Consider the following 23,400-nt stretch of genomic DNA (forward strand, 5'->3'; position numbering starts at 1 on the left):
TAAACAGCCTAGCTCCTCAGACTCAAAGATAAATAAATCCACGAGACAACTGTTCAATCATGAGCAAGCCTTTTATTGTAGCTTTGAACACAGAAAGATTCACATGAAAGTGTCTAAAGCAAGGCAACAAATAAACAGTGAGGCCGTCACTGCCGAAAGACTACAGATCCCAGAGATATGAAGGCAGCTGAAAGGGAGGGGAAGTGTGTGTGTGTGTTTATCAACATGGCAAATGAAAGGCGATGGCATCAAGTCAGGACCGTTCACATAAAAAAAATTAATCACTCCACACTTTCAACACAAATATGTCAAAAACACTTAATCTCTAAAGCAAGGTTTTAAAGAATAGGGTTGCTTTTTTTTCTTCAAGTCAATCTCAAAACAATTCTCATGTACCAATAAGCGTTTAAAGATTTAATGTATAATCAGTATAATTGTTCCTACTGTTCATAGTGGCCACAAAGTAAACTTTAAAAGCGATATCAGTGTTTTTAAATCAGCGACACAACCCAGTCCTATTCCTGAAGTTATCATCAGACTTACATTAGTTTGTCTTTTTAGTATGAAGATTCCCTTTGTGTTAGTATTCCTTCATCAGAACTCAGCAAGTAAACACTGATTATCGGCTGCGATGCAGCTATTCACTTTCATTTAAACTCCGCCGTGGTCGGTGATGTTTGCAGGCAGTTATCAGACAAGAGTCAATGGTACAACTACACCTTTTGAATAAACTGTGAACTTATCGTCCCATTAGCGAATAGCAATGCGAGTAGTCACCAAACTTCTACACAACATATTTTGCTGTACTACAATCTGGTGTCTAAACTCAGACTGCTGAACAACGACTAGTCACTCTATGTACATGTGAGCAAACAAAAAATATATATATATGACCCTTTCCTTTAACTTTGACTCAAACAATGTTAAAGGGCATAAAACAAAACGTCAACTCCAAATGTATCTACAAAATCTACAGTGTACATACTGTTGTCTATGGCACAGTAACAAATGTGCATGTGTCAAATCACTCAAATAAATTATATCTGATTAAATATAATGAACCAACTACATCTATCTGTATGCTCCGCTAATAAAATAAAGCTTAAATTGATTAGTTTATGATGAATTCAACCACTGAGCGCTCGTTAGTGTCAGACAGAGAAGCACAGCAGCAGCAGCAGGAGGAGAGAAGGAGCGCAGTGTTTCACCATACATGGAGCGGAAACCAACACAGGTTGGACTGAGTCATAGACATGTGCTCACCCCTCTCTCTCCCCCCCCACACACGTGTATGTATGTATGCATGCATGTATTTACACACACGTATGTATTTACACATAAATACACACATGTGCGCACACACACACACACACACACACACACACACACACACACACACACACACACACACACACACACACACACACACACACACACACACACACACACACACACACACACACACACACACACACACACACACACACACACACACACACACACACACACACACACACACACACACACACACACACACACACACACACACACACACACACACACACACACACACACACACACACACACACACACCTCGTCAGGGATTAAAACGAAGAAAATATATGTACCACATTTTTACAACAGGCCTCTCTCGGCTTCACCCTTTTGGAAAACAAGTCAAACTTATCCTGAAAAGCATGAACTAGGCACTGTGTCACTCAAAGTAGGCCGAAGCTAGATCCAAACGTTAATGCTGAGACACTAAACAGTCCCTTTGGAAAAGTGGTTGTAAACTTTAAATAAATACCAACAAACATCATTACCTCTGAACCTAAATGTACAGGTGGGTGTACAGTGGCGGTATTGTGGTGGGCAGCAAAGTCCCAGCAATTAAGAGGATAAACTAGTGACCGTTAAGACATTTTAGATCCACAGTGGAAGTGTTTATTCTGCCAGTGCAGGCCCAGTTACCTGCACTGGTCTTGTGTTTTTTTGAAGGTCTGAAGGGCTTCAGGTTGCTGGTGACTGAAGCAGCTATCGTCCATTACTGAGGTTCTTTGTCAAGCCACAGTAATCGCTCTTTCCACCAGATCTGTAGGCAACTGGTAAACAAAAACATGCAAATGCAAACTTCCGTCTCGAGATTTTTACATAAACCAAATAAAATGAAAATACATTATTTCACTCGTTTCCAAGAATTTTGAGGAGACAAGGGACTACATTTGTTTAAGTCTGGTGATATTCTTATTTTTGCTCGTTGTCAACAAATCTTACCACAACAAACAATGAATTGATCCAACTAACGTGTTGTGCCACAGTGTTGCACTTGGTTACACAAATGTCTTTTTTTGGGGTATAAAACACAACAGACAAATGAGTTCCTCACTGTGCTACGGTGAATAGGGGACCTACATGACAACACTTGTTCTGGTGAAGTGCCCATCTCTTGCTTTGTATGGCACATCACGTAACCTAGGTTACACTCCCTTGATGTCATACTTATGATTGCGTTTCAACCGATTTACTCAGTGCAACTGGTAGTAGGCTTAAACATAAACTCTAAGGTTCCCACATGGGTTCCTGGGGGGCATTCTAGAGGTACCCAGCTGTATTACTTTGCATGACCTGCATTCTGCTTTTTTAGATTCTGGAATAAACTACTAAACCAGACGAGGATGCATATTCAGAGTGACAGCGGATTAAGGCTACATAATAAATTAAATGATCTAGTGAAGAGATTTTAACTTTTTAAAGATTTACATAGGAACAAACAAGCTTCAGGCTGTGTGCCACAAACTGGCCGGGAAAGTAAGAAACCCCAGAGAGGATGATTGTTTAGGTTTTTTTCTAACCAGAAAATGTTTGTAAAGTTAACTCATGTCAACATGCCTTTTGAATGTCTTAGTTCTTAAAACATAAAATCTACACCAGTGTCTCTGGAGCTTACCTACGGCTGTACTTTAATCCGTCTCCTCCTCCGGTCTCTGGTCTTTCTGAGGGACAGGTACGACAGCTGTCCCTAACAAACCTCTTCTTACAATGTAGGGACACGAGGGACCACTAGGTATGTCGGCAAATCCTGCAGGGCGGGGAGAGGGCAGAGGATTAGGGGTAAGCAGATGTGGAACAGAGTGTGAAAGCTCATTTTCACATCTATGTTCCAAGTATTGAGATGGCATTCAGGACCTAGATTGTAGGTCAGATGTTTCTTGTACCAAATGTCAGTTTACGCAATTCTACACAAAACTAAAATGACCCAAGTCTGATGTTTTCCTCTTAGTTTTTTATACAACTTACCTTTCATAACAACTTCCGGCAGTCCATAGGGTTCATACTCTGTGTCGTCAAAGGCGGCTGACAGCTGCGTTCTGTTGCGGCGGATTCTTTCAGCCAGACGGGCCGGATCAGTCGGGATGGGGAAGGAACCCGTAAACAACACTCTATCTCCTAACCCTGCCCCTTCAGATGATGGAACAGGAGAGACCACCAACTCTTCTTCATCTTCCTCCTCAGTCTGTGTGTATGCACAGTGGAGTTCAGAGGTTGTTGGAGCACTGTGAAGATGCAAACTCTCCTCCGTTTGACTGCTGACACATCTCATTTCGGCCCAGTCATCTTTGTCTGAGCAATCATGTGTTGTTTGTAATTCGTTAGTGGGTCTGGAAGCATTAGATATGGCCTCAGGATTCCTTGTGTAACACTCAGCTGATTTGGTCTGCTTTGGTCTTGAGACTTTGGTGGAATCTTTGGTGGCATGTGGTTGTCCAACTTTCTCAAATAACATTTGTAAAACGCCCGTGTCTCTCATCCCTTTGTGGTTTATTTGACAGCTATTCAACTGATGCATGAGGGTAATCTCATGGTTTTCTTTTTCCGATTCCTGAGTCCAGAGAAACAGATAACGATTAAGGGCATAAGCCTACATGAGAACAAAGTTTTCACAAGTTTTGTGACAAAAGTAAAAACTGTGAACTAAAGCATTCTTCTGGAGGAGGTACTGAGGACAGACCGGTGTTTTGAGCTTTGATACAAAGTAACGATTTAGTTTACAGGTCCTTAATTTCTTAAAACTTAAAAAAAATAGGTTTCTTTGAAAGAAATGTGTAATGTGGTACCAATTACTTGGAAAATAGTAATTTCCTCATTAGTTTACTACAGAAAACATTATTATTATATGTTGAACTGTATACTCTGGGTTACACTTCAGTGACTTTTGTGTGACAATTCAACCTCTCCATTTTCACTAGACTTTGCACCAAAATTACAGTTTCTTCCAAAAAGCTTCTGAGGAATTTATTGGGACATTATGGACTTGTAAAATTAAGCTTCACGAGAAAAACTACTTCAGTCTGAACTCATTCTAAATGGACTGCAATTATATAAAGCTGGTAAAGGGGTTTCTACAAAAGAACCTCGACATAAACAAGCATAAAACACATAAGGGTCTGTTAAACAAGTGAGTAATAAAAAATAAAAAAATCACCTGAACAATCTGATTACATTCCTGAAACGCCACAGTCTTTTTAGAAGGATCATGACTCTTTGGTTCAGGGAGGTTGCTGTGCTGAAGTCTTTTGGTAAAACAACAACAAAGTTAATTCAAAGCATACACAAAAGAAGACAACAGAAACCTACAAACAGACATACATCGTGTTGGCTTTACATGTATTTGACATTTCTTCTTCAGATCTAGTGTGAGAGTGTTACCTGGAGAACAACATGCGGCCCTGCAGTTTGTTGGAGGAGCAGGAGAGGAATACATCATCTTCTCTGACTATTGTCACAACACCAGGGCTCTCCTGAACCCCCAGGTTAGGCTCCTGAACCTGGGTTTGACTAGTCACAGTCAGAGCCTGGCTCTGGGTCATGTCATCGGCCTGCTGCTGGTTTGACTGGGACTGTGTGACAGCAGAGATCTGGTCCTGGGTCTCAGACTGGTTGTCTGTATTGGGAACGAACTGGTCCAATATTAGGGCTGGTTGGGAGGCCAGTCTCCACATAACAAGCTCATCGGCCTGCTGCTTGGTCTCCGCAGAGAGAGCCCGTAACCTCATATGCAGCTCCTCCACCTGGACAGGAGGGGAAGGACAGGCTCAAACTGATATTCCAAATAAAACGTGACATATGGAAAACTTAAGAGTAATATAACATGTACAACAGTTGGTGGAAGAAATTAAAGGTGATTGTTTGCATCTTTTGAAGAGGGTGGTATGAGGTACTTATCCATTGTCAGAGTATTAACTACATGGCAGTTGACACGCTCCCAGTTTGGAGAGGCAGACCGGAGTACCGGCACAGGAGCAAATCAAAGTACTGCTGTGGACGGGGAACTAAACAGAAACTCATCAATGCTCTCTTCAAAGCCACTGGACTGTTCTAAATATAGCGCACACTTACGGATATAATGTTTTTGAAGTTGGCCTTTTAGGTAGCTATGATATACTGTACTGCTGTCTGCAGCAGTGCATTGCTTTGCTCCCGTCTGTTTCTCCAAACTGGAGACTACTCTAGGTATACACTGACTATGGATAAACATATCTTTCCTTTAATATTTTTCCTTTATTGATGCAATATACTGTAACATTACATCTATCCATGTCATAGTTTCTCCATTATATATTACATTTCCCCGTTTATGTGATTAATTTAACAACCTATTTTTGTCCCTCTTCTCCAGTAACACATATCTCGTCCTTGTTGTGATATTAAGAGGTAGCATGCTGTCACTACCTGATGGTGTAGGCGGTTGATCTGAAGCTCAGACACTGCCTCCAGCTCTTCTTCGGCCTTTGTAGCCCGACAATCTCCCATTCCTAAATCTCCTTCATTGTTCATCCTCTTCACATCCTGAAGCAGTGATTGCTCCGCGTCAGTGCTGATATTATCCGGCACACTTTGTGACCTGTGCTCCGCCAAGCAGGACAGAGAAGCATTTCCTGTGTTTTGGCTTTGCTTGACTGGGTCTTCTTGTTTTTCACTGTCCGTGTCTAATGCTGGGGTCCTGGTGTCTGAGACAGCCATGCCCTCTATTACTTGTTTCAGCAGCAGATTCTCCTGTTGGAGGGCGAGCAGTTCTGCAACCATGTCTGCTGTACCTCCATCTTGACTGGACTCAGTCTCACCCATCAAACCAGCAGAGTCCTGGTTACTCTGAGTCTTGTCCTGAGAGCCTGGATGCTGTTCCCCTGACCTTCGGGCTTCATTGTCTGATTCACCACTAATAGGTGTTGTTGGTCTTTCAGCATTAGATGTCACAATCTCTCGTTGACCTCTTTGTGCATCAGAGTGACTGTCTGCTCCTGAGTTTGTAATGAGGATGGTGACAGAACACTCATTTTTCTGGTTTGACTGAAGCCCTGAAATCTCCACAGACCTCTCATCTTGTGTCTCTTCTTTTTGTTCTTTATCCTCCACCTCTTTGACTATCATCTCCTCTCTTCTTTTCTTCTCCTCTCCCTCTTTATCAGCCTTGCGTGCATCCAGCTCTTGCTTGTAGCGCTGCAGTTCCTCTCCCTGGACGAGGAGGATACTCTCCTTCTCTTGTAGCTCAGCCAGAAGACCAGAGATGTGCTGACTCTGCTTCTCAAAGGCCATGGTTAGCTGCTTTGTCTGACGTGTCACCTGACAAGAAAATAAAAAGGACAGAAAAAGAGAGAAAATGTTCAAGACAAACTGGTAATAAGCAGACTAGTAGCTACTCTACAGTCGCTCTGAGTGGCTTCTTTCAAAACTTCTTTCATTACACCTAAATATTATAAAATAATCACAATTAGATCTTTTTCAAACAGCTAATTCTAAGTGTCGATTTAGTATATCAAATGTTTTTCTTTGGATCTTATCAATATCAATTGTTCTGCTGTGGGTGGACACAGTTAATGTACTAAACTGTATATCCACCATGACTTACCTGGCTCTGCAGGGCCTCCAGCTTAACCTGGTACTGGTTAGCACGTTCTGTCTCCTTTGTATTCTCCTTCTGCAGGCGCACTACCTCTTTTGTCAAATCTGAGGCGGCAGGCTCAACCTGCTGGAGGTCAGAAAGTGACCTTGTGTGGTCTGACAGGGGAGACCCTCGCAGATTTTTTTGTCTGTCGTCTTCCATGTCAGAGGCTACTACACCTGTTTGCTCCTCATCTGACAGAGGTGAGCGTTCAGGACCTATCACTGTTCGCTCTTCCTGGATTAGAACTGCTGTGGTCTGAGATACAAGCATGTTGTGTTGGTTGGTGTTCTGGCAGAAGAGGTGGCGCTGCTCCGGTGAAGGGAGAGGTTTGTTGTCACAGCGAACAATGTTGGAGTTGAGCTCATCATTGTGGAGGGTCAAGTATGTCAGCGGGCTGTTGGCAAATGAGAGTTTCTCCTCTTCCAGTGAGTCTTCTTCTCTGCTGTGCTTCAGTTCTTCCAATTCACCTCTAAGTTCTTCCAGTTTCGTTCTCAGCTCTTTCTTTACATCTATGTCTGTGTTGGTTATTTGGTTCCTCTCCTCTTCCTCTCTCTTTCGCTCTTCCTTTTCTAAAGCCAGCTGAGCTTTCACCTCCGCTAGCTGTTTCTTTAGCTGGATATTAAGTTCTATCATTTCATTCTCCCGGTCTTCTAGTGCTTTGTTTTTCTCCTCCTGCTCCTCTCTCTCATCTCTTTCCTCCCTTCCTCTTGTCATCTCTTTCTCCAAAACAGCCATGGCCTTCCTCAACCTCTCTGTCTCAGCCCTCTCACTCTCCAGCTGTGCCCCCCATTCCTTGTCCAGCTCATCCTTCTCCACAGCCTGGTTGGCACGTTTGCGGCTGAGTTGTTTGAGCCGGGTCCTGGCTTCTGTCTCGGCCCGTCGTTGGGCTTCCAAGTCCTCAAGTCGTTTCTGCAGTTCTTCACGTGCATCATGTAGCTCTGAACGCAGTGTGGCATTCTCCTTCTTGAGGTCTTCAGAGGCCTCACAACGATCACCATTCATAGAGGTGTTGGTGGGCGTACCAGCAGCAGAATGAGGGGAAGCAGAGAGCACTTGATCAAATGTGGAGCACTTGTTTGTTCCAGAGCTGTCACTCTCTATCGCCTCATTTCTACTTTTATTCTCCACCTCATTACTTCTGTGTCCTCCACTTTGTAAACACTCAGAGTCTGGGGAGATAAAGTCAGTGATGTGTTCGGAGTCGATGCCTTCTCCTGGCTCTCTGTCAGACGGGTAAGATGCTGCAATCTCTGCCCTTCTCTTATCCACGTCCTCTTCCCTCTTCTGCTCGGCTAGGGTGGTGACACTGGGCCTCTTGATGTGAGTTGATGGTCGAGAATGAAGAGAGTAAGAAGGTTGAGGGGAGAAACTCTGCCCAACAGGGCACAGCTGGACAGGTTGAAGAGGGGTTGCTGGGACAGCTTTTTGTTCTGGAGTTAAAAGGAAAGAAATACAATCAGCAGAATTAAAGATGCTTTTTTTTTTTTTTTTACTATACATACACTGAGAAATCATAGGCTCGAGAAAAAGCAGTAGTCAGAGCGTATCTCCATTTTTGATGCATTACTGGCATATTTGCGTTAATTTGAGAAAATGGATGGTGCATAAAGTACCAGCAGGGGGCAGCACTGGGATAAAAGACTTATTAGCGGGGATGCACATGGTATGTATTGTAGCATCCATGAACTTCCATCACTCAATAGTTGTCCACTTAAATAATTAAATGTCCATAACCCCTTTATAAAATTCAAATTAATCATCACGTATTTGCCCAGCTTTGGAGTCTTTTAGCAAGACACTGAATCTCTACAATCTCCTGACTTCTTGACCTCCCAGTGGACATATCCCATGACATATCCCTTTGTGTTCTCTCCTACCCACAGCTCGCTCCTCACCCTGCAGTTCTTTAAGAAGACGAAGGGCGTCAACTCTCTCCTCTGCCAGTCTCCTCCCCTCCTCCTCCAGAACTCGCTCTCGCTTCCTGCTCTGCTCCAGACTCACTGCCACACCCTCTGCCTCACGCAAAGCTTCCTAATGGGAGGGTAAAAAACAACAACACACAATAAGGTGGATCCAATCCATCCAAATAAAGTGCTCAGTATTTGTGCAGCAGGAGCTATGTATTGACAGCTGTACATACAATCATAGTGTCACAATAGCAACAGACCACAGACAAACAAGCAACAGATAAACGCCCTCCAGAACTACTCTGCTGATCTTGTGTGCAAGTTTAACATTCATCATTCAGATTCAGTTACAGTACAGTTGGACGTTTCCCCAAGTACAGTAGGATATGAAGGTTCATTCCTTGCCATAGTGACTGGCAGGGGCAATTTAAAAAATAAATATCAGATAACTCATCTAGTTTGCTCTGTTAAATGCTCTCTAATGCTAAACCTTTATTAAAACATAACAATGCAGCAGCTGGATGATTGAAGAAGCCACAATTTACTTATTATTTATTAACAGTTCACTCATCTTAGAGTGACATATGGCACATCAAGATGTTGTTAAAAATGGATGGAGTTCATTATACAGTCACTGCTCAGACTCAGCTAATGAATAATTAAATCAAATAAGACAATGACTCATGACCATCACTAGCGCATGCGTGCGTGTGTTACCGTCAGTTTGGCTTGTGTCTGTGCCTCTTTCTTCTGGCTCTCCTGCAGCTGTCCCTCCGTCCACTTTAGTTTCTCTTTCACAGTGTCCAGCTCCTTGTTCAATGCCTGCTTCTGTAGAGACAGCTGATACAGGATATTAAGATTTAGTAGCGTTTTTTTTTTTTTTTAAGAGGAGAAAAAAAAAGGGAAAACTAAATTAAAAAAAGATTAGATACAAGAAAAAGGTGAAGATAGGAAGTACACATTAATTAATTAATTAATTAATTAATGTCTGTAGTTGTAGGCGCAGGAATCAGGACCAGTGAAGGGAGCAGGAAGCAGGAGAACAATCAGTGATCAATAACGGGCATAAGCTGCGTCTAATGTCATTAGCAGGGATCTCTGTGGGGAAAGTTAGGAAGACTTAACAGGCTGATCGGCTTCCCACTAGTGTTGATACCAATTCATGTCATGGTACACATGACCAGTGTTTAAGGTAGAGTTATTGTAGATGCCATATAAGATCACTACTAATCCAGTTTTATTAATCACATTACTAATCCAACTAATAGTTACTTTCCTCAACCTTTTTAGTTTAATTATTCTTGTTGGAAATAGCAATACAGTACAGTGTACCTGAAGTACCGAACAAGGTGGTAAATAGAGCTCACAATGGCTGTTTGATGTTGTAGGCCTCAACTTTTAGAAGATGCATTATACAGAAGGCCTTCAACAACAATAAACGTTAGCCAAGAACAATAACTTCAGTGACAGGTTCATGTAGTGTAACCAGTTCAACCACTTTTCTAATAATGGAGTTAATTACTAATGAGATGTAGCAGGGACTGCATAATCTATTTTTTTTATTTAATTCCTGCAACAACCCAACAGCTCATACATTATGTCTCCATAAATCATATCAGCTGAGCATTTTGAGTTTTCTGTGTTTGCAATCTTTTCTTTTCTCCAGTTGTTTTCCTTGGGCACACAAGGCTGTGATATACCGTTTTGACAATGCTTTAGTCAGTTCATTAACTGCATTCAAATATATCACAAATAATCATTAAAACCTTGAGTTCTATGGGTTAATCATGACTGAAACTCCATGCCAACTTAAAAAAACTCCAAACACAAATTTCATAAAGAGCTGCAGTTTTATGTGCGATTTGAATCGACACAAACTGCCTCTGTGTCTTTACTCTCTGTAGACTTGTCAGATAAAACAAGATAACATCTGTGTGGTTTACAAAGGGCTTACAGCGTGGGTAGAATGAATGCTCATTGTTAAGACTTTTTACACCATGTCTAAGGGCATAGGATGTTTTTTTTTTTTTTATACGTCAAAACTCACCCTATTGCGGGATAATGTGTATTATTGTTTTACTGATAAAAAAGGAATTACCATAACATTCCTTCACATAAAAGGAAATCCAAATAAAAAGAAAATTACAAAACCATGTCTTCAAACACAAAAACACTCCATCTCTTCAGTCATGCAGCTTGCCTCAACACACCTTCATCCCACAGCCATGCCTTCACGCCTTGCTTACGATGAACTCTTTACTATTTCTCACACACAAGTTATGAGTTAGTTTCACACTCCCATAACCAAAGCATTCTACACCGTCAAACATAGTCACACAGTCATTACCTTCGCTGCTCAACCTTTCCACTGGGGAGAAACCGAGAGGAGGACGAAGCAGAGAGGACAGCGGGTGGAAAAAAAGGAAACAGAAACACAGAGGGCAAGAGAGTGAAACAGAGAGTGAGAGAAAACAACAAGGGTAAGAAGCAAGTGTGGGAGAACAAGCGAGAAAAGTGTATGGACCTTTGCTTTAAGTACCAGGAAAAGAGAGGAGGAACAGAGGAAAGGGAATAGAGAGGAAGCAAGAAAGTAAAACAGGGAATAGCTAAAAAAAAAAACAGAGCAGGCATATGAACCAAAACAATATGTACATATTCCTCTAATATTGATAGAGATCTGAATTAAAAGCCATATCTTGGTGAATACATATGTATAAAAAAACATATTGGGGCCTTGTTCATGTGTATATAGATTGTGCATATGAATGTACTGTGTGTGTATATTTACCTTGTCAGCCTGGGCCTGCAGGGCGTTGTGGAGCGTCCTGGCCTGCTGGAGCTCCACGTTGCACTTATTCACCTCCTGCTGATGCTGCTTCTCCAGAGACTGCTTCTCCTTTTGAAGCTCTGTCAAATCCTGGACGCATACACAACAAACTCTGAGCCACTATCCTCAATCGTAAGGTGGAACGAATTCATTTTTTATAAGAGTTGAGCCTTTTCTCTAAGCATCGTCTTTTATGTCCATCAATCGTTCATCTGTCCATATCACCTATCTCACCCTTTGGTGTTGTTTCTCCAGCTCCTTTAAGCGTTGTTGGTGTTGCAGTCTGCTGCTCTCTGTGTTTTGCCTCTGACACTTCAGCTCTTCCTGGAGGTGCTTCAGCCTTTGTTCAGCTCCTGACGCCTGCCACACAAACATACCCTCTTTAAAATTGACAATTAGACAACTTTATTTGTGTCCATCACAGGCTTAAGAGTGTGTGCCTTGCTAAAGAGTAGTCACATGTTCAATTATTCTTAAGTGTACATGTAAAAAAAGGTTGTGCATGTTTTTGTCTTTGTAGGTCAAACTCTAAACCTGTTTTATCAACTTGCATTTACGCAACGCGTTTTATATTGTTCTCAATTTTTTTACCTTGTTTTGTATCTTTTGGTGCTAATTTGGGATCTCAATTTGACAATCTAACACAAGGAAAGCACCAACACAGAGAACTTAGCATAGATACTCTTAATACATGACACAATTGTAAGCCTTTCTGGGTATTGTACGTTGTTTGCCAAATGGTTAGATTTCACAAAATATTTTGGAAAATACAGAACATTAGCAGTGGTATGAAAGTCATTGGTTTTCAGTAGTAGCATCACCAGTTGAATCAGCTGTGATAGTGGGTGTTTTTACCCGCTCACTCTCCTGGGCTGTGCGTGCGTGTGCCAGGCTGAGCTCATTGCTGACTTTCTGAAGGCTGAGCTCCCTGGCCCCGAGCTCCTTCTTGCTTTGCACCATTTCACTCTGGATGGACTTCAGCGTCCGGGCCTTCGCACACAGCTCCTCCTCCAGAGCGGTCACACGACTCCATGCATCTGTTAAAGATGCTGGTCACAAAGAGATATACCGGTTAATACGCTCATAACCTCCCCTGAACACCTTTTAGGTAAGCTGATTTTAAAAACCAAAGCGAAAATCTTGTTATGATCAGTATGCTGGAGAACATATTGCAGTGTTGTAAATCTCAGAGGAGTGTTTCAGAACACACAAACACACACAGTTGCATCTTACATCTTATTTACTAAACTGATATACAGTTTGCATCACTACCCAACATGTTCCAGAAGAAAACAGCTGACACAAATATTGATTTAAAAAAAAAGGGAAATCAGAGTAATACAAATATTTGAATTCCAGAGTAAGAAGGATTTCAACTTGAAATAGGGGAAAGGTGAATGAGTGGGTGGAGAGCAACTGAGACAACAGAGGAGCTTTGGGAAAACACAAATTTGTAAAAGCTTTCCCCTCAAAAAGAGCCTCGACATCATCACCAAGAAGACCTTGATTTCTTATAACTGACCACCAACAGTCAACCACACAGCAGCAACACCCAGTTGGGGTCTTCCCTAATGGGGTCAATCCATACAGACTGGCTCATTGATCAGCTGTTGTAACTCTGTACGATACTTTCAGAAAGCCTGTGGATGTCCGGCTGCTGATTTCCAATGCCAGGAATGAAATCAATGTCTGTCCATTATGTTGTCCTGTATCTTTTTCCTTAATTTTACAATACTGTTCAATGTTTTAAGTGAAGAGCGGCTACAAAACAAAATATCTATAATTATTACCCTTATCACTATCTTTACTTCACAAAACAAGTTTCATATAAGTGTACCGTTTATTTTACCATCTATTGTGACTTCTGTTAAAATATAGTTGTCTTCTACAAATTATCACAATTCATTAATTATTAATCACAATTTGTTGTACTACTAGCCCAAAAATAACCTGTGGTTTTCTACAATATACATTTACCAAATACAACCTGAACAAGCAAACCTGAATAAAATCCTGCAACGTGTATATAAAGTATGTCTGCCTTCAGAGAGCAGAACATAATAAAAGAACACAGCAGCAACCAGCCAGTGAAAAGCACACCTAATGTAAACACTGCACTGCTTCCTCCCCCTCCGTGTCCCAGCAGCTAGAAGTAGCATTTAACATTGAACTGTCTCCTTTCTCCTCTGAACAAACACTCTGAATAGAGTGCAACAGAGTGTCACATCACAATTAGTAAGTGTACTAAGAGCCATCATGAAACTGGCCTGGGAGCAGAGTCTGGCTGAGCCAATGATTTTGACACAATTCTTATGTAACAAGTGTTGAGGTTATACAGAGTGCATGAGATTTGTTGAGGTAGAAGCATCAGGGTGAATTAGCCTTGATGCAAAAATTAACCTGGTAGCCATTTCTCAACTTTACGGAATCATATTCAAAAGCAACAATGAATTAAACCGACCTACGAGTTTTGACTTCATCCACAAAGATTATTATTATTATTGTACAAAATATAAAAAATTAAAATGTAAGCATTGTAGTTAATTTAGCCCTTTATCCCCAACACATGCATCATTTGCTTTTGTTTGAGTAACATTATAAAATCAAGTACCAGTTAAATGGAGAACAGCAGAATTTATTTTTACTTCAGTTCATGCTGCATCCCGGTTAGTTAGTTATCGAGATAACTTAATTATCCTTGCTTTAGGAGACATGCTGCCATGTTGAGCTATGTTTATATTTGCAACTACAAATGTGCGACACACTATATTACCATGGTGACCATTTGACATTACTCACTGTCTGTCTCCGTCCTGTGGTCCTTCTCCTTCCCACAAACCCTCTTCTCCAACAGGCCTTGACTGATGACATCTGTGCAGGGTGTCTGGGGAGAGCTCGGAGACGGTCTCCTGGCTGCTGGCCTCGAGTTATCCTGTTCCCACGGAAACGCAGCCAAGGGAGTGGAGAAGATGTCCGATTGGTCGGACGAATGGCGATGGGGTGTGTTCTTGTTTTGGTGTCGGGGTAAGGAGGCTGAGCCTACTTCGGAGAACTGGAGCCGCTGCAGAAGGGAGGAGAAAAGAAAGGGAAGAAAAGAAAAAGGAGGGTGTGAACAGGATGTCAAACTAGAAAGAACACAATAACAACATTTACAAACAGGGCTAAAGTTCTTTGACTTAAATAGCATTTTATTCAAGACTGAGTCATTGCTGTTATGTTCATGATTTCTTCCTGATACGATCTAAAAACAACTACACTGGAGTATTCCCATTAGCAAAACTCTGGGAGTGATGAAAACAGCTGTTAATTAGTTAGTTAACCAGTGGAGGAAAGAACACAAAACAAAGAAAGTTCTGTTTAACTTACATGAAGTGAGCAACTCCGTAAACTAAAAACCCACATTGGTCTTGAACAAGACAATACATAGCTCAGCACAATAACATGCTGGTACTTACTCGAATATGGAGTCCTTCATCTCTACAACCTGGCCGCTCCTCCTTTCTACTGCCTACAGGGCAAAAACACAGCATAGGGATTGACTTGGTTCCTAAAGCCAATCACAAAACCTGAACATAACAACGGAAGTGAAGACTGAAGATCCAAATATTTTACTGACATGAGAGGAAAGAGAAATGCAACAGTCCTCACAGAGTGAAGGGTTGGGAAAGGCCAGGAGCTATGGGAGTTTATTTATAACCTCTTTGCTCATTTAGGAGTCTTGTGTTTTCTGGTTCATTTTCAACATTATACAGTGCATTAATGAAAAGATATATAGAACGAGAGAGAATAAACACAGGTTTTGCAGGACTGTACCATTGTCTTCCCAGGGGGATGTTGTATTCCAGCAGGGTGTAGAAAACAGCGTTGTATCTGCCGATCTGCTGCTGTTCTGCAGCTCTGCCTCCAGCCTGAGGGTGAGTGAGTAAGTGAGTGAGTGAGAGAATGAGAGAGAGAGAGAGAGAGAGAACCAAATGTGGCACCATTATCCAAATGACAATGATTGCAGCTACAAAACAAACAAACCTAATAATGGATTTTATTGGTGTTATTGGATTTTATGAATGCCATTTCACTGGTCCTAACCTTTTGATTTCGAGGGTGAGTTTGCTGTTGAGGGTGCGAGCAGCATCTACCTGGCCCTCCAAAGAGCATACTTGGGCCTGCTTAGTCTGAAGCTCCTGGGTCAGGCGCTCACTGCTGGTCACTGCTGCCTTGGCCTCCTCTCGAACACCCCGGAGCTCTCTCTGCAGACACTGGAGCTCCCCACGGACCTCCTCATACTTGACAGGGAAGAGGAGGAGAAAGAAGAGAAGGACAGGTACATATTTTAGGATATGGTATGAAAATACAATTTTCAACGGCATTGCTCATACAGATGTTTAATAATGAAAAACAATATGTAGGTCACACTAAAGGTGATGACAGTGTGGTATTGAATTGAATACTTGGATGTGGCTCAATATGACTGCCTGCTTGTACCTTCACGTTCTGTTTTTCGACGCCCGTATGGATGTTGTCCAGTTGCAGCTGTTTCTGCTTGTTCTCTCTGGACAGTCGCTCTTGATGGACCTGCAACTCCTTCACCTTTTGCAGAACCCGTCCAGATAGCCCCACCGTCCAGTCCTCCTCAGCCCAACTCATCTCTCTCTACCTGGGCCGTACAGGGTGGGAAAATAACATCAGCACAAAAAAAAATCAAATACAAGTTAAGTTTTACTTCTGGATTTATTTGTTTGCCTGCATTATAATACAGTGAAGAACAGTTCCTACAACTTGGTTTCTGAGGACTTGGGTTGGCCATTTGTGCCAAATACATGCATCCATGAGAAACTCTGTTAGCTGACCTGTCTTATTCTTGCTTGACAGATCCAGAATCAGACAGTTTCTGGAGCCATGGGAGTCAGCAGCTGGAGTGACGAAAACCAGCAACACACACACAGTCTGAAACAAAGCGGAAGTACAGGCCCGTTATCTACGGTGCATGGAGCTCATTGTCGATTAGTGTTGTGATCCACATCACATGCATCTTCATGTTTCAATCATCTGTGTTTGTGGCTGTGTGTCCTGTCTTGAATATGTGACGTTGCTATGGCTTTGATCCCTCAGGGAGGTGCTGGTTGTCACTGCTGGACAGCTGTTACTCAGTGTTTTCCAACACAGCCCGCCTGCAACGATTCAAGAGCAAAATAAATCCATTCTCTCTCTCTCTCTCTCTCTCTCTCTCTCTCAAACTTCAACAGCAACAACAGTTATATGCTTACTTACAAACAAAGTACATCACAATTGCAATGCAATTATTTTCAAGTTAAATCTGCAGACTTTTACAGACAAGAAATGGACACAAAAGGAAAATGGAAAGAAGAAAAGCCTGATAAAAATAATGGCTTGACCAAACTTGTACTATTTAATTCTGAAGTCAGCTTTGACATGCACTCCAGCCTCAAGGCTATTAACACCATATCTGCGGTTCCAGTCAAAGCTCACAAGTTATGTCACTGTGTTTACGGTGTTTAACTAGAGTGGCATACATAATCAACTGAACTGACTGATGTACTCGTGAAATACACAACTCATTATGGCACTTGGATTGGCTACAAATACTTTACAATAGCACTTCTGTGGAGGGACTTCTTCCAAGTGAGTGTGTGTTTTAATTTCGGTTGACTTGCTAATAAGCCTAGCATTAATGATGCTGGTTACCAAGCTGCATTTGGTTTCGAGCCGCAACTATCAAATATTTGTATCAGATTAATCATTATTCATCAATTCATAGTTTAGGCCAAATAAAGATCGCTGTAAGAATTTCCCCAGAGCCTGAGGAACCTCAAATAGCTTATTTTAATCAATGACAAAAACATAATTTGCAATGGAGTTAAAGAGAAAAGCAACAAATCATGCACATCTGACTTTGTCAGTCACAGAATAATGAAATCCTCAAGTTACTTCCATTGTTGACATGAGTCACAGTCCAGTACTTATCAAGACAGAGGCAGGCAGAGTGTTCCCGAGATCTAGTGGTCTAAGACACACACTTGCAACATCCTTTATTGAATTCTGGCAAGGGACCACAGTTGCAAGCCATACCCAATGCTGTCTCCCCATGTTACTTGGTACTCTACTGTATAATATACAATAGCGGTATGACATGAATACAGATGTAAACATCAGTGGATTAGTTTAGAAGAATACAATCTACCTGCCACTATTGAATTAAAGGCAGGACAATCTGTCACCTCCATAACTAAAAGGACGCAGCTTTGTGTAAAGACCATCGGCGGAAGCAAAGTAAAGACAGAGCCTAGCTCCTCGTCCCTTCACGGGAAATGTTCCCTCAGTGGGTTAACTTGGGTGTAACAGCAGGTTTAGAGGAGGAGACGCGGGCATCCAGGAGTTGAACCATGGCCTGTTGTGAACCAGCGGACCGTCACGAGGCTCAAACAGAACAAACAATAAGCGACAACTTCCACAACAACTAAAAGTTTAATTTAAATGTAACCCCAGTGAGTGAGATAACGTGAACGAACACAAGCCCCGCACCGGGGCCGATTGAGACTTTTCTGCCGCCTGTTGGTGCTTCAGTGGTCATAACTCGGGTTAAACTAGCACCGACGCTACAGCTAACCCCTCACTACCCGACTCACCGCTCACCGTAGACCGCTACAGAGGTTCACACAGACCCGGAGCTCCGATACCGACGCTCGCCGCTAGCGGCGGCCTCCAGTTCTTCTCCGCGACACACCGGACGAACCGTCGCTTTGAACAGAACCGACGTGAACAAATGACGTTAGCTGACCGTTTTCATATCTGAGACAAGATGCCGCGCGTCTCGTGCACCTGACAAGCCAACTGAGTCGTTGTGGCACGAGGAGGGGGTGGGCCTAGTGACGTCACAAGGGAATGTTTTGGGAAAAGTCCTCGCTGCGGTGTGACCTACTAATGACCTCTAGCGGTCAGACGTGTGAGCGAAGCTGCCGCTTTCCATCGAAACATATCTTTATATTGATTTTGTTTGACAAAAATTTGATTATCTATAGTTTTCTTTGGTACAACGGGAATAAGCTCCACTCATGAACTGATGAGGCCTTCAGGCAAATGTGCTTAATTACCAGAAAGTGAAGGACTGTCTTGGAGAGTTTCCCCTGAAAATCTGGTTTCATGACTTTCTTTATTACTGCTGATACATGTTGTGTTTATTCAAATCAACACACATAAAAGTTGGAACAATTAAATGCTTCAGAGTAGAAATAATTGACATATGTGTGTTCAGGGAGTTGGAGGAAATAAGACCTCATTTCCATCCTTGGGGTTAATCCGTTCATGTTTCCAGCAATAGTTTAGGTAGTTAGTTTTTTTTACTACCTTTATCACTTAAGTTTTTTTATTATGTTCATTTAAATATATTAACATTCAACATAAATATCACAGTTAGACTTGTCAGACCATAATAAAGTACAGGAAAACAAAACAGAAACACGACAACAACAAAGAAACCCATAAAAACCAAACAGCAGACAAACAAACCAAACAGAAACAAAACACACAGAAAAAACAACAACAACAAAGCAACAACAACAAAATTACACTCACCCAGACACCCCTTTAATTATCTTTTACATGTACATTTGCGTACTCACATACCCTGCATTTATTCCTGCCTTTTCTTGATAACCCAAATTCCGTCGATGAATACTTGACCACTCTAATTTGTTATAGAGGCCATTAGATGTGTCCATGCTTAGTCAGTATGGCTTGAACTGTTCTTTACCCTGGCAATCATATTTTCAAATGCAGCCGTCTGTCATGAGTTTGAGCCATTCTGTGAGCGTGGGCGTATGTGGGCTCTTCCAGTTTCGCAGGTTTTTTTTACTACCTAACAAATTCAACGATTAATTTCACACATAAATTTGAGATTTTTATTACATTAAGTAAGTTTCAATCACCAAGTTTTTACAAAGTGTAGATCCCATTGAGATTTTGGGAGCATTAACAACATTTGATTGCCCCTTGCTAACCCCAACAACTACCACTTTTGGCAATAGGAATGTGGTGTATGATTTTAAAGATACTGTACAAAATAGAAATTCTCCATCTTCACACACATACATATTGATGATGAGGTAGCTCATTGTGAAAATAGAAATCGGCAAACTTGTTTCACATACTGTTAACTATTACTCAAATACTATGAGTGGACAGTGCAGCTAGATCACAAACCACACTCTAAAAAATTACATTAACAAATTACCCATCACGCTTCGAAGGTACATGTTGGTGACCCCAGAACATGGAAGCCAAAACAAATTCCTACATATGTAGTAATGTAAAAAAATATTTCTAATTATATTTGTATCCAGTAAAAAGCATTTTTTATTGGACAGGTCAGCTGTACATATTCTTGCTAAAGTTCCAGGTCACTTTGGCCAACTTTTAAAATAGTTAAATTCATCTCCTCTGCTGCAGCACAATGAAGTCTAAAGTGGATCAATACGTACGTTTAGTGACTCTGCATATGTGTTCGCCCTCTGTGTTGGAAGAACAAAATCGATTTAATCCTTTAAATAGTTTTTATGTTTGATGATTGCAGCTATTGCGCAGAATTCTAGTATTTTTAACAATCAAATACATTTAATCAGTAAACACTGTTGATCACTTACAGTTCCTGTGTATTTACAGCAGTAACAGCATCCATCCACTGCAGGCAACTGTAATTAGATTATAATAGTCATAGTCCCTCATTCTTCCAGGTAGGCTCTGGATTTGAATCTAATCTGAGATTTGGTGGCTCAGTGCTGAGTGGTGCAGAAACCCAGGAACTAGCCTGCAGTTACCTTACATACAAAACCACTTGCTAGCCAGTGGCACAGACAAGAGAGTTTGGGTAGTTATCTAATCTCGTCCATAACAGTCTGGTGATTACAGGTGTGTCTAAAGGATTATTGTGTGCGAACCGGGAGACCATTTTGAGACGGATACTGTGTTGTTTTCAAGGGTTGAGCGGGTTGTAATGGCAGCAGGGTAACAGTTTGAAACCAGAAAGTATGCTGGTTAAAATGTCATGACTGCCCACAAATACCTGTCAGACACTGGGGAAGTGGTTTAAAGTACCTGCTGGTGTGAGTGAGCTGAAATCTTCAGTTTATAGTTAAAACAATTGAGAGAAAACATATTTTAAATAACGTGTTTAAGTTAAATGAAATGACAGTAACTTAATTAGCTAACAGTCCCATGCTATTATATAAACACCCCACCTAAATTGTCAGTCACAAACACCAGCTCATGTGAGGTAAGCTCCTCTCATCACTCGCTCATTATTAATACAGGATTACATTTATTCTCAATCCCAAACTCACACACACACAGTCTACGGGCTCCTCACTAAAGTGCACACCCTATCTGCCGAGGACCGTCAAAGGTAGCAAGGCAGTCAGGTAACTGTGTGCCGCCAGCTGGAGTCCGAGGAGTTTCACTCTTTTTGAATGTCACAAGCTCATAGAGACCTGCTGTTCATCTGGCTGCTAACAGAGGCTTTATCAGGCAACGGGTGGATTTCTGTCCGACAACAGTACACTGCAGCTTTGTAAACCAAATTTCATGACGGTAAGGCACAAGTTAAACTTCTATGAGAGCATTTAGAGCAAGAGAATAAGGAGTGATAATATTCTTCCTCAGAAAACGTGGTTTGTATTGATCAGTTGTTTGCTGTTTACATGCATCTGGCATTAAAGTTACACAGTTTTTCTGAGTTTTCTGTGTGATTATCGAAGCTTCCATTCTCTAAACAACGACAGTAGACAAGTCCCTATACCTGGTAAAAATTGTATCCAAAGTGTAAAAAAATGCTGCGGTTGTATTTCATGGTCTACAAATGTTAATGACGGTTTCCTTTCCTCTGTCCCAGATGTTTCCTTGGACAGCTGTTTTCTCCCTTGAGCCCAAAGTGCCCGGCCAGCGCAGCTCTGAGGAGTTGGTGACCAATACTCTGATGTTGGAGCTGGGGGCCATGGTGAAGCGCACTGAACGCATCCGCTTGGAGCGGGCGACGGAGGGTCGCCGCCGCCGTCGCAGCTCCTCCTCCACAGCGGACTACAGCTGGCTGGCCACTGCCCCGACCCCACAGCCATACGAGCTGACCCCCAGCGACCTGCTGGGGCTGCAGGACCTCTGCGTCAAGATCCCTCCTGCACAGTGTGGCCCTCTGATCGTCAGGTGAGACAGAGAGGGAGACCCGGAGAGAGTTGGACATGGAGAAAACTAAAAGGGTACCATCATTGAAATTAAAATAGTGAGCCAGACTGATTCAGAGAGACACAGAGCTGGACAAAGAGCTTAAAATACAGGCTGGAAAATAGAATATAAAGAAGAAACAGATGAAGAGCGAGCTGCAAGGTTTTAATCAAATCCTCCTAACACCCTTAATAATATCTTAGAAATTAGGCCGATGCTCTCAGATCCAGACCCATTCTTTATCCAAGCAGTGACAAGACATGACATCCCAACCAGTGCTCTTAAACAGTCCTCAAACGCATGTTTGTTTGTTTTTGCATTACAAAGGTCTAAAGCTGAAAGGATTAGTTTGTGAAGCAATTAGTTCACTTTCATTTTCTCTGATTCAACACATTGTACTGGTTTTATGGTATCCCCCTTCCAGCACTAGTGTAATCAGGGTTCAGCGTAGCGAGGGATTCTGCACCCCTTTAAAAAAGACTGTACTGCCCACTTGGTGGTGGTGGCAACTCCCTTCTCTTTTGTTTCTACTCTGTAATTGCTTGTGTTATTTTACACCAGGCTGTTTATATAATCCCACTGCAGGTTCAGGAGGCTGGTGACGCAGATGGAGCCGGAGGTTCACGAGGTCCCCCGGCTGTTTCGCTCAGTTCTACGCGACTGCATGGACGAGGTGAACGGAAATGAAGACATGCAGACGGAGGACGCCGTCTTTGAGAAGCAACAGCGCAGCAAGAGCCTTTCTTTTGTTACCTTCCGCAGCAAATTCCGCACAGGTCAGCTCTTCAGGGGCAGCAACATAAGAGGCTCCAGGGGGAACTTGGAGCAGCAGGTGGATTGGTCCGACGAGGAGGATGCAGAAGGGGAGGAAGAGGCCATCAAGGCCAGGGCGAGGAAGGGAAGGAGCAGGAGCATGCCAGAGATCAGCCCTATGGAGCAGAGTGCCCAGGGGTGAGAGAGTCAGGGTAAAGACAATGCAGAGAGGATGGTGGGAGGGACCTATAGAGAAGTTCTGAAAGGGGGAGAACATGAGGAGAAGGAGGCAAAGTAGAGAGATGGGTCAGCTGAGGAGAGTTTGTTCTCATTCCAAATCATTTCAAAAGCAGAAGATAAGAGTGAGCTTAGGAGGATTTCAGGAAACCGGTCTAATTGCTAATGAACTTGAAGTCTTTAGTTCCCAAAAGCATTGCTGTTTTGGTTTTAAGATTCTAAAACATGTGATTAGCATTTATATGTAATGACAGCAACAAGACTAAGAGTCTACAGTCATGCAAGCAGCTCTGTGAGGGTGTACAGCTGCATAATGTTTCCCCATGTTCACCATCTTAGTTGAGATAATATTTGCTAATTTGCACTAAACACTGAGTACAGCAAACGTCAACCTGCTGGTTGGCAAGAAGAGTTGTCAGAGGATCATTAAAATCATTAGGATACATTGTCTAGGGACCATGGATGACTGCAATCCATCCTTTAGTTGTTGTGATATAGATATGAATAGT

The 23,400-nt window shown here is 42.1% G+C and overlaps 2 protein-coding genes across 6 annotated transcripts; one reads left to right on the plus strand and one right to left on the minus strand.

The window, feature by feature from the left end:
- Positions 1 to 52: 52 nt before the first annotated feature.
- On the minus strand, positions 53 to 18,537 carry si:dkeyp-115e12.6 (centromere protein F). 5 transcript variants are annotated; one of them, XM_034543067.1, is made up of 19 exons: positions 18,326 to 18,537; positions 16,522 to 16,618; positions 16,157 to 16,328; positions 15,761 to 15,957; positions 15,491 to 15,585; positions 15,133 to 15,185; positions 14,477 to 14,738; positions 12,533 to 12,726; positions 11,912 to 12,037; positions 11,639 to 11,767; positions 9,568 to 9,690; positions 8,839 to 8,974; positions 6,908 to 8,373; positions 5,731 to 6,621; positions 4,708 to 5,069; positions 4,484 to 4,571; positions 3,298 to 3,880; positions 2,948 to 3,079; positions 53 to 2,102 (listed from the first exon to the last, which is right to left on the minus strand). In XM_034543067.1, exons 3-18 carry the CDS (start codon positions 16,316 to 16,318, stop codon positions 2,961 to 2,963), a joined length of 4,986 nt encoding a protein of 1,661 aa, XP_034398958.1. In that variant the 5' UTR covers positions 16,319 to 16,328; positions 16,522 to 16,618; positions 18,326 to 18,537; the 3' UTR covers positions 53 to 2,102; positions 2,948 to 2,960. The 5 variants fall into 5 exon arrangements, with proteins under 5 accessions (XP_034398958.1, XP_034398957.1, XP_034398959.1 ...); XM_034543066.1 differs by having other exon boundaries at positions 16,522 to 16,842; XM_034543068.1 differs by having other exon boundaries at positions 3,298 to 3,514; positions 18,319 to 18,537.
- A 2,928-nt stretch (positions 18,538 to 21,465) lies between these two features.
- zgc:162144 (RD3 domain-containing protein) lies at positions 21,466 to 22,856 on the plus strand. Its single transcript, XM_034544358.1, has 2 exons — positions 21,466 to 21,883; positions 22,487 to 22,856. The coding sequence occupies exons 1-2, from the start codon at positions 21,543 to 21,545 to the stop codon at positions 22,854 to 22,856; spliced, it is 711 nt and encodes a 236-aa protein (XP_034400249.1). The 5' UTR covers positions 21,466 to 21,542.
- The last annotated feature ends 544 nt before the right edge of the window (positions 22,857 to 23,400 follow it).

The sequence above is a fragment of the Cyclopterus lumpus genome, chromosome 10 (assembly GCF_009769545.1).
Source record: "Cyclopterus lumpus isolate fCycLum1 chromosome 10, fCycLum1.pri, whole genome shotgun sequence".
In the NCBI taxonomy this organism is placed as follows: Eukaryota; Metazoa; Chordata; class Actinopteri; order Perciformes; family Cyclopteridae; genus Cyclopterus; species Cyclopterus lumpus.

Bases quoted from the DNA above. Each gene is read 5' to 3' on its own strand.
- si:dkeyp-115e12.6 (XM_034543067.1), bottom strand. From the start codon at position 16,318: ATGAGTTGGGCTGAGGAGGACTGGACGGTGGGGCTATCTGGACGGGTT. The intron at 14,739-15,132 runs GTAAGTACCAGC...TCCCTTCTGCAG, and splicing joins ATGAAGGACTCCATATTCGA to CGGCTCCAGTTCTCCGAAGT. The intron at 12,727-14,476 runs GTGAGTAATGTC...CTTTGTGACCAG, and splicing joins CCACAGGACGGAGACAGACA to CATCTTTAACAGATGCATGG.
- zgc:162144 (XM_034544358.1), top strand. From the start codon at position 21,543: ATGTTAATGACGGTTTCCTTTCCTCTGTCCCAGATGTTTCCTTGGACA. The intron at 21,884-22,486 runs GTGAGACAGAGA...ATCCCACTGCAG, and splicing joins TGTGGCCCTCTGATCGTCAG to GTTCAGGAGGCTGGTGACGC.